At 43.4% G+C, this 15,428-nt stretch overlaps 1 protein-coding gene across 1 annotated transcript in view; it reads left to right on the top strand.

Annotated features, from left to right (window-relative positions):
- Nucleotides 1–15,428, top strand: part of dmxl1 (Dmx like 1) — a 62,134-nt gene that overhangs the window by 9,853 nt on the left and 36,853 nt on the right. The window contains exons 8-15 of the mRNA XM_045707196.1: nucleotides 118–296; nucleotides 380–587; nucleotides 1,118–1,289; nucleotides 3,060–3,239; nucleotides 4,014–4,249; nucleotides 13,963–14,650; nucleotides 14,752–14,873; nucleotides 14,980–15,069. Coding sequence (XP_045563152.1) covers nucleotides 118–296; nucleotides 380–587; nucleotides 1,118–1,289; nucleotides 3,060–3,239; nucleotides 4,014–4,249; nucleotides 13,963–14,650; nucleotides 14,752–14,873; nucleotides 14,980–15,069 — 1,875 coding nt within the window. The remainder of the gene's footprint in view (nucleotides 1–117; nucleotides 297–379; nucleotides 588–1,117; nucleotides 1,290–3,059; nucleotides 3,240–4,013; nucleotides 4,250–13,962; nucleotides 14,651–14,751; nucleotides 14,874–14,979; nucleotides 15,070–15,428) is intronic.

Below are 15,428 nucleotides of genomic sequence, written 5' to 3'. Positions count from 1 at the left end.
CATTCATGTGCATAAAGATGTTCCTTTTTTTAAGTAAAGACCTTACAGAGAAACGCATTCTAACAACAGCCATGTAATCCTTTGTGTACTAACTCCCGGTGATGCCGTTGTTTTCAGGACGACTGTCTGGTCAAAGTGTGGTACGGCACCAGCAAATGGCAGTCTGGCGTGACCAAGCTATTCACCCCACCGGAGCACAACGCTCAGGGCGAGCTCGACTTCTCTTTTGTCTACCTGGCACACCCACGCTCTGTAACGGGCTTCTCCTGGAGGAAGACCAGCAAGTACATGCCACGGTAAGGCCCATCGTTAAGTCTTTAGAATATGTTTATCCATACCTGACCTGATGGAGTTGTGTCCTCTGTGTTTTTCCCTCCAGGGGTTCAGTGTGCAATGTTCTACTGACATGCTGTAAGGACAGTGTGTGTCGCCTGTGGGCCGAGACCCTGCTTCCCAGTGACAGCTTGCTGTCCGGACACACGCTCAGTCACGTTAATAATAACGGACAGAGCAGCGACTCACTGAAATCGTCAGGCAGCAAGAAGACTCCCTCTCGTATCAAAACGCAGGACAGGAATCCCCTGGAGGTAGGAAGAATGTTTCCACCGTGTAGTCCATCAGGCTGGTGAGAAGTTTAGAGAGCGTAACAGGCTTAGAGCTAAAAGGATATCTGACAGGAAGCTCATTTTCCATGCTTCGCAGCCCTTGAGAACATCACTAAAAAAATCTTGTTTCTATACAGTACATCCATTAATTAAAGTACGTCTGTTCATTTTGCTGACAAACATATTTAGTTTTTTGTTGAGGTGCTCTAGTTATATGATCAGATGCATTGCCTTCACTTTAGTTGTGTACAGAACTTTTCCTTATTGGAAGACTGTCATTACATGGTTATGCATCTCGCCAGAAAATATTAAGGAGCAAGGGACGAATTACATTGCAGGAAAAATAGATATGCAAATGTATATTCAATGCCCAGAGGAAAGTCTGCTAACATTGCTGAGTTATTCATTAACATCACTGACTGCGATATCAGAGGTACTATTTTACTCTCGGTCTGGTTTTCCAAAGCATATGAGGGCGAGATACCTACTTAGGAGCCGTTTTGTTGCTTCAGTTGAATCTGCAGGAGTCGTGGAGAGCCCCCTTGAGAGGTGTGGCCCAGCCCTCACTGACCGGCCGCCTCCCGACCCAGCAGAACAGTCACCACAACCACAAGACCAACAGCGTGCCCCATGCCAACGCTCTCTGCCACTTCCACATCGCTGCCAGTATCAACCCTGCCACAGGTACCGCACACAAACAGTGGTTCAGTGGCATTAAGTTCAGTGGCATTAATTCAAGGATGTTTACATTGTTTACATTGCTTAACAGTTCATTTTAGGATAACAGAGCCTGTCGTAAACCCCCTCTGTACTTCATGCATAAGAATGACAACGCAGAGGTTATGCCTAAGAGTCAATATTATAAGCCCCTCTAACTGACCGTTAGTGATGGAGGGTGGAGTTGATACAGATTTTTGACAATATATTGTATCGTTTTGACAACATCGCAATATTATTAGGCTGTACCTGCACCAAAATACCAGTATTTTTCCTTCATAGCTTGTACTCCATATTTTTTTTAGAATGGGGAGCTAATTTGTTTCCCACACTTTTTATTTCCATGAATGATCAAAACTCGTTTTCTCATGGCTCTCGCTTCCCTCTGCAGCAGACATATTGTGAGCAATGTTTGGACCATGGAATCGCAATACAATCACAGTATTGGATCGCAATACGTATACAATCGTATCGGCACCTAAGTCTTGTGAAATCGGTTCACTGACATTATCGGCCGATTATAGCAGTATCGGACGATAATTCAACCGTTAAACGATATTCAATAAATGGGATGGAAAAAGGGAATCTTATGTTTATCTGAACAATTGCGGCCATACTCATGATGTCATTGTCACAATGTATGAAATCGGCATTTTTAAGCATAGTTAATGGACAATTGCTCTTTTGGATGCCAATTCAGGAGAATTCAGTGTGGAAAAATGACACTTTTTCATTTCCCCACTGTGAAACAGTATATCGTCAGATATATCGGAAAGAGTACGTTTTGTCCCCCCAAAAAATCGGAATCGATATCGGACCAAAAATACCACATCGGTCTGGCTCTGGCAATTCCCAACTCTACTGATCATCACACATATTATGGGATCATGTGACCTGCCAAAGAACAACCAGGTAGAGGATTGCACAATTTCACACTGCGCCCACCCCTGCAGGTTTTTTTGCCGACATCCCACCTGCTCCCGCCAGGAGCTGTTAAAATTACACATCTTCAAAACCTCCATCTTATGCATTATATTGTGCAATGAATGCATGATTTCACAAGACATTTGCTGGTTGGAATAAAGTCAAACTCATTTAAAGCAGCCCAGACAGAAAGTCCCTGTTCACCTTGTAAACCTCCAATTCCAATCATCTCAATTCAAACTGTCAGTAAGCGAATGGAAAGGCAACAAATAGGCTATTGATAGGCTGACTAGTGCCCAATCATAATAGCCATTATTTCATTACCTGTAGAAAATGATTAACATACTTTCCAGTGAGAACTGCAAGCTGATAATTGCTTTTATAATTCATCACAAGTGGCCACAAACTCAATCACATCAGATCAAAATATATATATATATATATATATTTGCCACCACTACTGTTTGAAGCAGGCATGAGCCGGTTTTGTAACGAGCCCCAGTTAGAGGCCAGGAGAGGAGCCAGAATGACTGAGAGGGATTCATGTGATAAGTGGTTTTATAACAGATCACAGTGCATTTAAACGGCGATACGGCCATTATTAAATCATTTGCGGAAATAAAATAATATTTGTCTTTCTGACCGTCCGCTGCCCGCCCGCAGCATGATCCATTCCGACCGCGCGGCACATTTCTCTGTCGGGCGATATGGGAGTCCCAGGGTAATGCAGGGCTCTGCAACCAGGACCAACTCTGGGCACAAATGACTGTACACCAGTTAAGTGATTCAGTATGGGTGTGTTGTTTGGAGCAGATATCCCCCTGCTGCCCTCTATCACGTCGCTGTGTGGGGGAGATGACGAGGAGCCTGGCGGGCCCTTCACCGTGCACTGGCTCAACAACAAGGAGCTGCTTCTCACCCTGGCCATGGAGGTGTTCCTGCAGCAGCTCAGAGGCAGTGTGGAGCAGAACAACTCGGAACACTCCCAGGAGGGTAGGTACTAGGTAGAGGGCAGGGGTGGATTCATTAGGACACAATGTTTTGCAACGGAAAATGCTTTGTAAAGAAAACAAGCTTTTTTTAATTGGACAAGTTCATGTTAGTACCTCAGAGTTGTGGCTGTTTGCTTAGGTTTTGTTCCTAGTGAATACACCAGGGGTAGGCAACCCTTGTCCTGGAGATCCTTGCTAATTAGTGACCTTAATTTATCCTTCAAGTAAGGGTGGACAAAAATCCGTAGTCACCTGGCCCTCCATGGAATGTGTTTGACACATGTGCCCTAAATGATTGCGTTCTCACACTTTACCAGATTGCACAACATGTCATAAAATAAAAAGTCATAGACGAATATAATAAACTTTTTTAGAGGCAATCTGCAGTTGCTTCATCCAATTTGGAGTTAATGAAATGTACCCACTGTTTCTTGAACAATATAACTTATCCCTCATGAGCTTAGTTCATCTGTCGTATCTCATCAGAACCCAAAATAAAAGCTTGTTTTACTCCACTGTTTGTAAACAAAGTAAACGTAAAGAAACACTATATAGTCACAAAACGGTTAAAACTGTAATTTTGTCATGGATGGTCAGCCCTGGCTTCCGTAGCTCTATGAATTTGAGTAGTTACATTTCTCCAGCCCTATCCCTCAGCTGTTTAACAAAACGGTTGGGGAGATCGCTTTATTGTTTCACCTGCTGATTGCCGCTTTAACCTAGAAATGAAAGGTCTTTGGATGTGAGCTCTCCTGTCTGTCGGTCTGTCTCCCAGAGCCTGACTATGAGGAGGTAGAGGAGGCTTCTAGGCGAGCGGCAGAGCGAGGACCCGACGTGGCGTCCACCCAGCTGCCTGCTGCAGCGGTGGAGCACCAGGTAGAGGTGCTACTGGAGGACTGGAACAGAGGGGCAGACATGCTGTTCAGTATCCACCCCATGGATGGCTCTCTGCTGGTGTGGCATGTGGACTGGCTGGATGAATATCAGCCCGGCATGTTCCGGCAGGTCCAGGTATGTTATCTTCATCAGTAAAGCAACCTAGCTGACATTTCTGTTGTTTTGCATCACAATACAGTGCCTTCGGTAAGTATTCAGACCCCTTGACTTTTTCCACATTACGTTACATTACAGTCTTATTCTAAAATGGATTCAATAGTTTTTCCCCATAATGTTCAGATCTTCAGTTTCTTGGCAATTTCTCGCTTGGAATAGCCTTCATTTCTCTGAACAAGAGTAGACTGACGAGTTTCAGAAGAAAGTTCCTTGTTTCTGGCCATTTTGAGTCTGTAATCGAACCCATAAGTGCTGATGCTCCAGATACTCAACTAGTCTAAAGAAGGCCAGTTGTATTGCTTCTTTAATCAGAACTACAGTTTTCAGTTGTGCTAACATAATTGCAAAAGGGTTTAATGATCAATTAGCCTTTTTTTAAATGATAAACTTGGATTAGCTAACACAACGTGCCATTGGAACACAGGAGTGATGGTTGCTGATAATGGGCCTCTGTACGCCTATGTAGATATTCCATAACAAATCAGCCGTTTCCAGCTACAATAGTCATTTACGACATTAACAATGTCTACACTGTATTTCTGATACATTTTCTGGTATTTTGATGGACAAAGATTTTAGCTTTTCTTTCAAAACAAGGACATTTTTAAGTGAACCCAAACTTTTGAACCGTGGTGTATGTAAATGTGATATTTCTGTTTTTTATTTGTAATAAATTAGCTGTTTTTGAGTTAACATTATGGGGTATTGTGTTTAGATTGATGAGGGGAAAAAACTATTTAATCAATTTTAGAATAAGGGCGTAACGTAACAAAAAGTAATGTGGAAAAAGTCAAGGAATCTGAATACTTTCCGTAGGCACTGTATATGTATGTGATCGAACTGCATGTGATCTCTGATGGATTGACCTACCCTGTCATAAAAAGTATCAGTAAAGCTGCATAACTGACATTTCTATGGTTTCTGCTTCACAATAGAACATAACCTTTTCTGAGTCAAGATCACTTGTGCAGCCAAAAAGCAAGCCATGAACTACCGCTCAGACTTTTAACCTAATACAGTTTTGGAGGAATTAGGTTTGTGCAGTAGGCCTAATACATTATCACAGCATATTGTCTGTATGCTTGGCCTTTCAATATTGTTCTTCTCAGACTGTATTATATTTCAAATCTCGAGCTTTGGTAACAAAATAGATCACTTGGCGCAGCACTTGCGAGGCACAGCTGAGCAAAAATGTAAATAATTCGCTTTTTATTTTACTGGACTGATGGTACCTGCATCTGATGGCCATAGTGCTTTCAAGACAACTGTGAAAAAAGAACATCAAATCATGATGTCAGTGATCTTCAGGTCTGAGCTCTGGAAAGATGCCCGAGTTCCCGACTTTGAATTCTGAGTTGGATGACCGTTCAAAAAGATTCTTCCAAGTCGGATCTTGTTTTTTTCCCCCCAGAGTTACTAGTTGTGTTGAACCCACTGAAGTCTGAGATTTCCGAGTTCCCAGTTGTTTTGAACACTATATGTTTGTCTCAGCGGATGGACCATAGAGAGGGGACTCAGTCTTCCACCTGACGGCTAAACTCGAGTCGCACCACATCCAAATCATACACAAATTCGTGTTGTTCCTATGACCAGAGAAAGTGAAATTCCTTGATATTAAAATAGACACGATGAGCTGCTAATAATAAAGAACGCAGGGCTGTTGATACATTTAGCTACTCGTTCATTGCAGCGCGAGTGGAAGTAGAGATGTTTTTATGTTTTGTAATGGTGTTGAATAAAAAGAGAAACATAAAAACAGCAGCTCTTTGCTGTATTCTTTGACATTCTCTCTGGTCTTTTATAAAGTTATGAAATCTAATGTAGGTTAATATCAAAGTTTACTGTGGCCGGGGTCAGTTGGCACTGAAGCTATAGGCATGGTAATTTGGAGCTATCCGATTGGCCAGCGCAGTAGATGTACTCGATTTCGCCACAGATCTTCTGGTCTGCTGAGTAGGCAAATTTTTAAAATATTTTCAGGCAAATGAAATGGTTCAAAACGGGAACACTTTGCCTAACTGGTGCACAGGACTTCTGAATCAAAGGCACCTACCGCCAACAGCGCAATAAAAAAAAGAAAAAAAGAAGCGCAAGCCTTTATCGTTGGCTTTTCTACAGAAATGTGTGGTGAGGCCTCCTGAGTGGTGCAGCGGTCTAAGGCGTCACTACAGATCTGGATTCGATCCTGGGCTGTGTTGCAGCCTGCCCCGAACGGGAGACCCATGAGGCGGCGCACAATTGGCCCAGCATGGTCCGTGAAGGGTTTGGCTGGCCCGGATGTCCTTGTCCCATCGCGCTCTAGTGACTCCTGTGGCGGGACGGGCGCATGCACACTGACAAGGTTGCCAGTTGTACGGTGTTTCCTCCGACACATTGGTGTGGCTGGCTTCCTGGTTAAGCGAGCAGTGTGTCAAGAAGCAGTGCGGCTTGGCAGGGCCGTGTTTTCAGAGGACGCACGGCTCTCGACCTTTGCCTCCCCCCGAGTCCGTACAGGAGTTGCAGCGATGGAACAAGACTGGAGCTACCATGAAATTGGGGAGAAAAAGGGTTCAAAAAAAAATCGAAAGAAATGTGTGGTGATCGACTAGGAATTCCGGTTGGTGACCACTGCAGTAAAATAATAAATTGGATATACAGTGCCATAAAGTATTCGTACCCCTTGACTTATTCCGCATTTTGTTGTTATAGCCTGAATTCAAAATGTATTAAAATGTATTAAAATTCTATACAATTAAAAAATATATATATAATAATGTATTCAAAATGAAATGCGGAAATCTCATTTACATACAGTACCAGTCAAAAGTTTTAGAACACCTACTCATTTAAGGGTTTTTCTTTATTTTTACTATTTTCTACATTGTAAAATAATAGTGAAGACATCAAAACTAACACACATGGAATCATGTAGTAACCCGAAGTGTTGAGTAAATCAAAATATATATTTTATATTTGAGATTCTTCAAAGAAGCCACCCGTTGCACACTTAACAGATGCTCTTATCCAGAGCGACTTACAGTAGTGAGTCCATACATTTATTTATTTTTTTCATACTGGTCCCCTGTGGGAATTGAACCCACAACCCTGGCCTTGCAAGCGCCATGCTCTACCAACTGAGCTACACGGGACTAGTTGTCTTCAGACATTTCCCTCACATTCCCTTTTCTCACTGATAATTATTTACATTTTATTCATTTGGTTATTGCTTAAACTATCAAAGGAGGTTCTATCAAAATACATCATAAGTAAGCGAAATCAACACACAAAACCAGACACTTCATCTTTTCAAACCCTTCATTATGGGCTGTACAATCCAACTTGCAAAACCATTGCAGTAGAAGGTTTTAACTTAAGACTTTCGCTTCATACAGTTACACATGCTTCATTAGACAATTTCATTTACGGATTCTGGAAATGACATTTCAGCTGGAGCTTTTGTCGTGAGTGGCATGTAAATGACAGATCGACATCTCAATGCATTTTTTTCCCTAAATGACTACATTTTTCAGTGTGCAGACCTCCACAATCAACCTGATACCCCAAATAAACAATTTTGGACAAGCCTAAATCAATTACGGGCACGGTTGACACCCCCCCCCCTTCACGGCACTCATTCTTCTGGCGTTTCTTCATTTTCTTCTTCAGATAGTGTTTCAGTTTGTCCTCCCAATGACACATGTTCAAAGTCTATGACCCTTGATCATTTCCCGTTTCAATATCTGGGGAATAATCTGATTTTCCAAAGCACCTGAGCATCATCCTTTATGGTCCATTATGTCTTGTCCAATTTCCTACCAGTACGTCAGCAGCATAAGAGAAGTTTGGACGGGATATCTCTCCATGCTCACTCCACGTGGACTCATGTTGCACTCCTGAGAGAAAAGGCAGTTGATAGCTTTGACTGGATGCTGTGTACTGGTTGCTGGCTCGGACTCAGGTTTCAGGTAGAAGTGGTGAAGCGCCATATTGAACGGTATTGTCGCCATTGCTTCAGCCGGTTAGAGGGTGATGAGGCTCACACTGTTCTTGGTCGAATTATCCCTTTCGTGCATCGAGATACCATCTGTGGTCACCTTCGCCATAACCTTGAGAGAGGACAGACCAGAACAACAGTTTAGTTTGGGTCATTTCTGATTCAGGAAATTCAGACCAACTATTTACTGTATGACAAATTATTACTACTACCAATATTATTAATCCAAATGTCTAAGACACGTGTCAAAAAGAATAACACAAATTGGCTTATACTCCCCGATCATCTTGGCGACCTCACTGCAGAATTACAGAGTCAGGGAGTTAGAGGGCTAATCCTTAGGGAGAAATCCCGACCATCCAGCAGACCCACTCTGGTGAGATTTTTATTGAAGCAAGACAAAAACAAAACAATACACACAACAACATGCACTTCTTCCCTTTTGACATGACTTATAATGTGATTTATGCATCCAAAAATAACAACACCACCACGATTGGGCCGAATCACACACGGGACTATTGATCAATTATAAACTTCTTCCCGATTTATCAGTGTTTACAAATTACATTTAAATCTCACCCAATGTCTCTAGCAAAGTCCGAACAGAGGTCATTCAACCCCCTTGAGTGTTTCTTTCCCTTTTCTTTCCCTGTACCTCACTCATTATTTAAAAACATTTCAAACATTTTGTGTACCAGGTTTACATTGGGTTTTTCAGTAAATTTCTTATAAAAAGAATTTACATGTATACAACCAAAATTCGGACAATAGATGCTTCAGAAAATGTCATTTGTGTGCCCTTTTAACGCGCATCCTTTCTAATCTGTGAGAACCCACTAAAACCAAAAGAAAAAGACCCCACACAATAAATCACAGTATATAACACTTGGGTTGTGTGTGGTTGCTGGCATGTGTGGTAAAACGTAGGGTAAAAACAAACAAATTGGCCAGGCCTTACTTAATTTGGGAGCTCCCTTAACAGCTGGATCCAGGCACCTTTGTACTGTGTAGTACACAGTCTCAATAACGTCTCTCCTAAGGCACCTGCCTCAGGAAGCCTTTCAAATGAAGAGATACAGAATCATTGGTAAACTTAGTCAGTCCTAACAATTCTTAATCGAGTTTACTACATTTTGGGCAGGAAATCCTGTATACAAAATCTAGTTGATAGTGTCCCGTTAAGTGGAATAGGCACCTTCTAAAGTAAACAATCCCAGAGGCCCTTTCTTGTAATCTCATAATGTTGACCTGTTGCATTGACATATGTCCTGCACTGACTGTCCCTGTGACATCAACTAGTCAAAATATGAAACATGTTGTTTTAACAAATCTGCTAGGTCCTTCAAAGTTGGTGCTGGCTTATCAGCTCAATATTTGGGTACTACAAATATTTACTTGGATCTGCTTACATTTTGGACACAGTTCCACGTAATGGAAACAGATTTTTGTTTTAGGTGGCATTACCTTCTTACTTAAATCACTGGTGTTACCCAAACTATAGCATTGAGTAATGATAATTGGACATTTTCAAAAACGTATCTTTTTCAATTATTCATACCTCTGTCCCAATTGTCCCACTATGTCCCTTTTACAGCCTGTTTGAGTTCAGTGAGTAGCACGTATTTTCACTGGTGGGTTATCTATTTGTCCACAGGAAGCTTATCTCTAACCCAAACACCAGATGGCAGTCTCTAATATATTGTCCCAAGGCTCAATCCCTCCATTTGTCATGTGACCTTTTATTGAAACATTGTCTTCTTCAAATTACTAAGATATTGCATTATTAGAGTGCTTTCTGAAAGCCACTAATATTACCATTTACTTTGTTGATTTCACTAGTCTCCATATCTGTTTCCTTCAAGACCCTCCCAATCATTCCATAGTAAGTCTGGCACCTGAGACAGTATAAACTGGGAGGCAGTGTCAGACCCCTACACCTCCTGGGGGAGTGGTTCAGGACAGACTGGAAAACAGTGTCAGACCCCTACTCCTCCTGGGGGAGTGGTTCAGGACAGACTGGAAAACAGTGTCAGACCCCTACTCCTCCTGGGGGAGTGGTTCAGGACAGACTGGAAAACAGTGTCAGACCCCTACATCTCCTGGGGGAGTGGTTCAGGACAGACTGGAAAACAGTGTCAGACCACTACTCCTCCTGGGGGAGTGGTTCAGGATAGACTGGAAAACAGTGTCAGACCCCTACACCTCCTGGGGGAGTGGTTCAGGACAGACTGGAAAACAGTGTCAGACCACTACTCCTCCTGGGGGAGTGAGGACAGATGAAAACAGTGTCAGACTACATCTCCTGGGGGAGTGGTTCAGGACAGACTGGAAAACAGTGTCAGACCCTTACTCCTCCTGGGGGAGTGGTTCAGGACAGACTGGAAAACAGTGTCAGACCCCTACATCTCCTGGGGGAGTGGTTCAGGACAGACTGGAAAACAGTGTCAGACCCCTACACCTCCTGGGGGAGTGGTTCAGGACAGACTGGAAAACAGTGTCAGACCCCTACTCCTCCTGGGGGAGTGGTTCAGGACAGACTGGAAAACAGTGTCAGACCCCTACTCCTCCTGGGGGAGTGGTTCAGGACAGACTGGAAAACAGTTTTTCAATAAATTGTAGCATTAAGTCATTTTTATTTAACTAGGCAAGTCAGTTAAGAACCTTATTATTTTACCCTCCCCTAACCTGTGCCAATTGTGCACCGCCCTATGGGGCTGCCAATCACGGCCGGTTGTGATACAGCCCAGGATCGAACCAGGGTCTGTAGTGACGCCTCTAGCACTAAGATGCAGTGCGTTAGACCGCTGCGCCAATTTGGGGTTTTAGTTAACAGAAAATCATGTTCAACATTCATTGGTCCTATTGAACAGGGCATGGGTATTGTTTCAAAATGTATTACCGGGGTGGAGGGAATCCCATAAGCTTTTATCATTTTATTAGTTGGGGGTAAATCAAGTCCCGTACCTTTACCAAAAGTGGATATGCGCCAATCTTTAGACAGACCCGTTTAGACAGTCATACAATGCTTTAACCTTATCTTTATCAAATGATCCATAAAGGGACCACCCAGAACTTTCACACCACTTACATTTCACACCACTTACGTAAGTCTACATAAAAGAAACGTCCCTTTTTCAGGACCCTGTCTTTCAAAGATAATTTGTAAAAATCCAAATAACTTCACAGATCTTCATTGTAAAGGGTTTAAACGCTGTTTCCCATGGTTGTTCAATGAACCATAAACAATTAATGAACATGCAACTGTGGAACGGTCGCTAAGACACTAACAGCTTACAGACGGTAGGCAATTAAGGTCACAGTTATGAAAACTTAGGACACTAAAGAGGCCTTTCTACTGACTCTGAAAAACACCAAAAGAAAGAAAGAAAGGTGGAGGGTCCGTCATGGTCTGGGGCGGTGTGTCACAGCGTCATCGGACTGAGCTTGTTGTCATTGCAGGCAATCTCAACGCAGTGCGTTACAGGGAAGACATCCTCCTCCCTCATGTGGTACCCTTCCTGCAGGCTCATCCTGACATGACCCTCCAGTATGACAATGCCACCAGCCATACTGCTCGTTCTGTGCGTGATTTCCTGCAAGACAGGAATGTCAGTGTTCTGCCATGGCCAGCGAAGAGCCCGGATCGCAATCCCATTGAGCGCGTCTGGGACCTGTTGGATCTGTGAGGGCCATTCCCCCCAGAAATGTCCGGGAACTTGCAAGTGCCTTGTGGAAGAGTGGGGCAACATCTCCCAGAAAGAACTGGCAAATCTGGTGCAGTCCATGAGGAGGAGATGCACTGCAGTACTTAATGCCGCTGGTGTCAGCAGATACTGACTGTTACTTTTGATTTTGACACCCCCTTTGTTCAGGGACACATTATTCAATTTCTTTTAGTCACATTTCTGTGGAACTTGTTCAGTTTGTCTGTTGTTGAATCTCGTCATGTTCATACAAATATTTACACGTTAAGTTTGCTGAAAATAAAAGCAGTTGACAGTGTGGATGTTTTTTGTTGTTGTTTTTTTTGCTCAGTTTAGTATTCTCTCCTGCTATATCTTCACACCACACAGAATCCCTATATACTGTTATCAATCAACTTAGGTATTTATATCCACACCACCCCATCTGCATCCTGTGCACCATATTTATCTTCAACGGTTCTCTAGCCTCCCAGAAACTATGGTACAGTGGTCCCAGATCACATGGACAATTCTCAGAAATGCCTATAGACTTCTACTTCCTATACATATTAAACAGCACCACGTGCTATTACTAGTAGTCCCAGACTACGATGGGCAGTGGTGGACGGAACCCCCTTACTAAGGTTATAGATCAAAAAACTCTCTGTCCCTCAATTATTTGCGGATGATGTGTCTCCTCCTGGGCAGCTCGCAGTATGGGTCTGGGCGGGTCCCCGTCATCTTTTGGTCAGACGGGAATTTCCCTCACGTTACATAAAATGCCCCACTGGTTTTCCTCGTAGACCCTCACTAGAAAGCTCTGCAGGCAGAATCAATCATCCTGTTTCGTTGACTCCAAATTGTTGTGGAAATTCAACACAGGGACACTCAGTCCCTAAAGTACCAGTCTGAAGTCTGCCAGGAGCTCTGTCGTGGCAGTCCCATTAGTTCTCTTATTTTACGGCTGTACAAACAAGCTTCACAGGCATAGTTCATAGGGTTGGTTCCTGTATGTGACTGGCGCCGTCTCCTATCTTATAGAACATATTCTGGGCGTTCTGACAAAAGGTCTGAAGAGGGGTCATGACGGTCTTCCCTTCATATCTCTACCCAGCATCTACAGGAACCAATGATTGTATGAGACAAGATGTAAAATTCGAGGCTATTTCTTCAGACAACAAAAATTCCCTCACAATAGTTTCTGCTCTGAAATGCATTGTCAACTGTTGAAAATTTTATATAGACAGGTGTGTTTCTTTCTAAATCATATCCAAACAATTGAATTGGCCACAGCTGGACTCAAATCAAGTTGTAGTGGCATCTCAAGGATGATCTAAGGAAATCGGATGCACCTGAGCTCATTTTGGAGTGTCAGCAAAGGGGTGTGAATATTTATGTAAATTAGATATTTCTGTATTTCATTTTCAACAAATGTGCAAACATTTAAAAAAAAATGTTTTCACTTTGTCATATTGTGTGGAGATGGGTGAGAACAGAAATTGATTTAATCCATTTTGAACTCAGGCTGTAACACAATGAAATGTGGAATAAGTCAAGGGGTATGAATACTTTCTGTAGGCACTGTGTTAAGTGGTCTGACTGATTTCATTTTTGTTTCTTTTTTGTGTCTTTTTAATACGTGGAATATTAACATAAATCAACGTGCTATTCGTTGAAAACAACATTAGCTGTCTCCAAGAAACGAATCATTTTGACAGTTGCATTGTACAGCTTACACCCACTGACGCTGGGTTAATTATATTCTAATTAAGTCTGACATTATTTGAAATTGGAAATGCGTTTATCTGCAGTATAATGGTTGGGCCTCTTGATCCGGCAGTCAACGCTGCTGATGGAATCTCAATGACATCCAGGTTTATTAGGGCTGGCTGCCTTCATTTGATAAAAATGGCAGAAAGCGTAATGCATAAAGTAATAATATGCTAATTATCTTTGGTGAAGAAGTGAAGCAGCACCGACTGACCAATCATGTCTCCGTTGTCCCGTGACAGGTGTCCTTTGTGTCCCGGATTCCTGTGGCCTTCCCCACGGGCGACGCCAACTCCCTGAGCCGCAGCGTGGTCATGTACGCCTGTAACAAGAACGTGGACCTAGCCATCCAACATGGCCGCCAGCGGCCTGCCGGCCTACCACATTCCTCGTCGGTGCTGATTCCCTACGGCCAGAGCAAGGCGACCTCCTACTCCAGCAGCCTGCGCCTCAGCATCTTCACCCCCAACGTGCTCATGATCTCCACGCACTCCGATGGCTCCCTCAACCAATGGGCGGTCAGCTTCGCAGAGGAGTCGGCCTTCTCCACTGTGCTCAGCGTGTCCCACAAGTCACGCTACTGCGGCCATCGCTTCCACCTCAACGACCTGGCCTGCCACTCCCTGCTGCCCCTGTTGCTCACCACCTCACACCACAATGCCCTGCGCACCCCCGACGTGGACAGTGTCCCCGCCCCCTCGACCACCCTTTCTCAACCCCTCGGGGGCGGGCCCAGCCGGGTGTCCCTGGGCGCTGTGTCGCAGGACCCCAACGCCATTTACAGCGAGCTCATTCTGTGGAGGGTGGATCCAGTGGGACCGCTGTCCTTCTCTGGAGGGGTGTCTGAGCTGGCCAGGATCAACTCTCTCCACTCCTCCGCCTTCTCCAATGTAGCCTGGCTGCCCACACTCATCCCCAGCAACTGCCTTGGTAAGGAAGGAGACAGTCAGTGGATTTACCTTTGAAAACTCTGGTAGCTACAATATCTGTCAGCAGATGGCTTGTTGCAATAGTTTTCTTCTCTACTGCAGGTGTCTACTGCAACTCTCCCAGTGCCTGCTTTGTGGCCAGTGACGGTCACTCGCTGAGGCTTTACCAGGCTGTTATTGAAGCCAAGAAACTACTCAGTGAGCTCTCCAACCCAGATATTTCAGTAAGTCCACCACCATATCTCAGATTAACCATTTTTATTTACCCTCACTATTCTCGATTTCTAAACATTTACAAATATATATATCTTTTTTTTAACTTTGTCTCAGAAATATGTCGGCAAAGTTTTTAACATCATCAGCCAGCAATCGACTGCTAAACCAGGTTGTATCATCGAGCTAGATGCCATTACTGACTTCGTAAGTATATGTTTATGGAAGAAGGAAATATGTTCTATTGAGTGCACACAGATTTTCACTGACCTTTTTCAGCACCATGATTGGGGTTTGCTAGGCATAGTAAGCGCAATCCGATATTCAATACATGACTGAACTCTATTTAACACATTGTTTAATGGCTTCTTGCCATCTTAATGAAAAGTTCAGCCATGCCATAGATGTTTTACACTGTAGCCTAGCCAGTAGGCCTTAAATCATGCGGAGCTACCAACCAAGTCACAGCCTGGCCTTGGCATGAAATAATTAACTTTTGTGTGTGTGTGTATTATGATGATGATGCATGGTTAGATTCTATGTATTTATGTATGGAAGCATTAGCA

This window comes from Salmo salar, chromosome ssa24 (genome assembly GCF_905237065.1).
Source record: "Salmo salar chromosome ssa24, Ssal_v3.1, whole genome shotgun sequence".
NCBI classification, from domain to species: Eukaryota; Metazoa; Chordata; class Actinopteri; order Salmoniformes; family Salmonidae; genus Salmo; species Salmo salar.
Note: the sequence above shows the minus strand (reverse complement) of the source record. Positions and strands in the feature narration are given on the sequence as shown.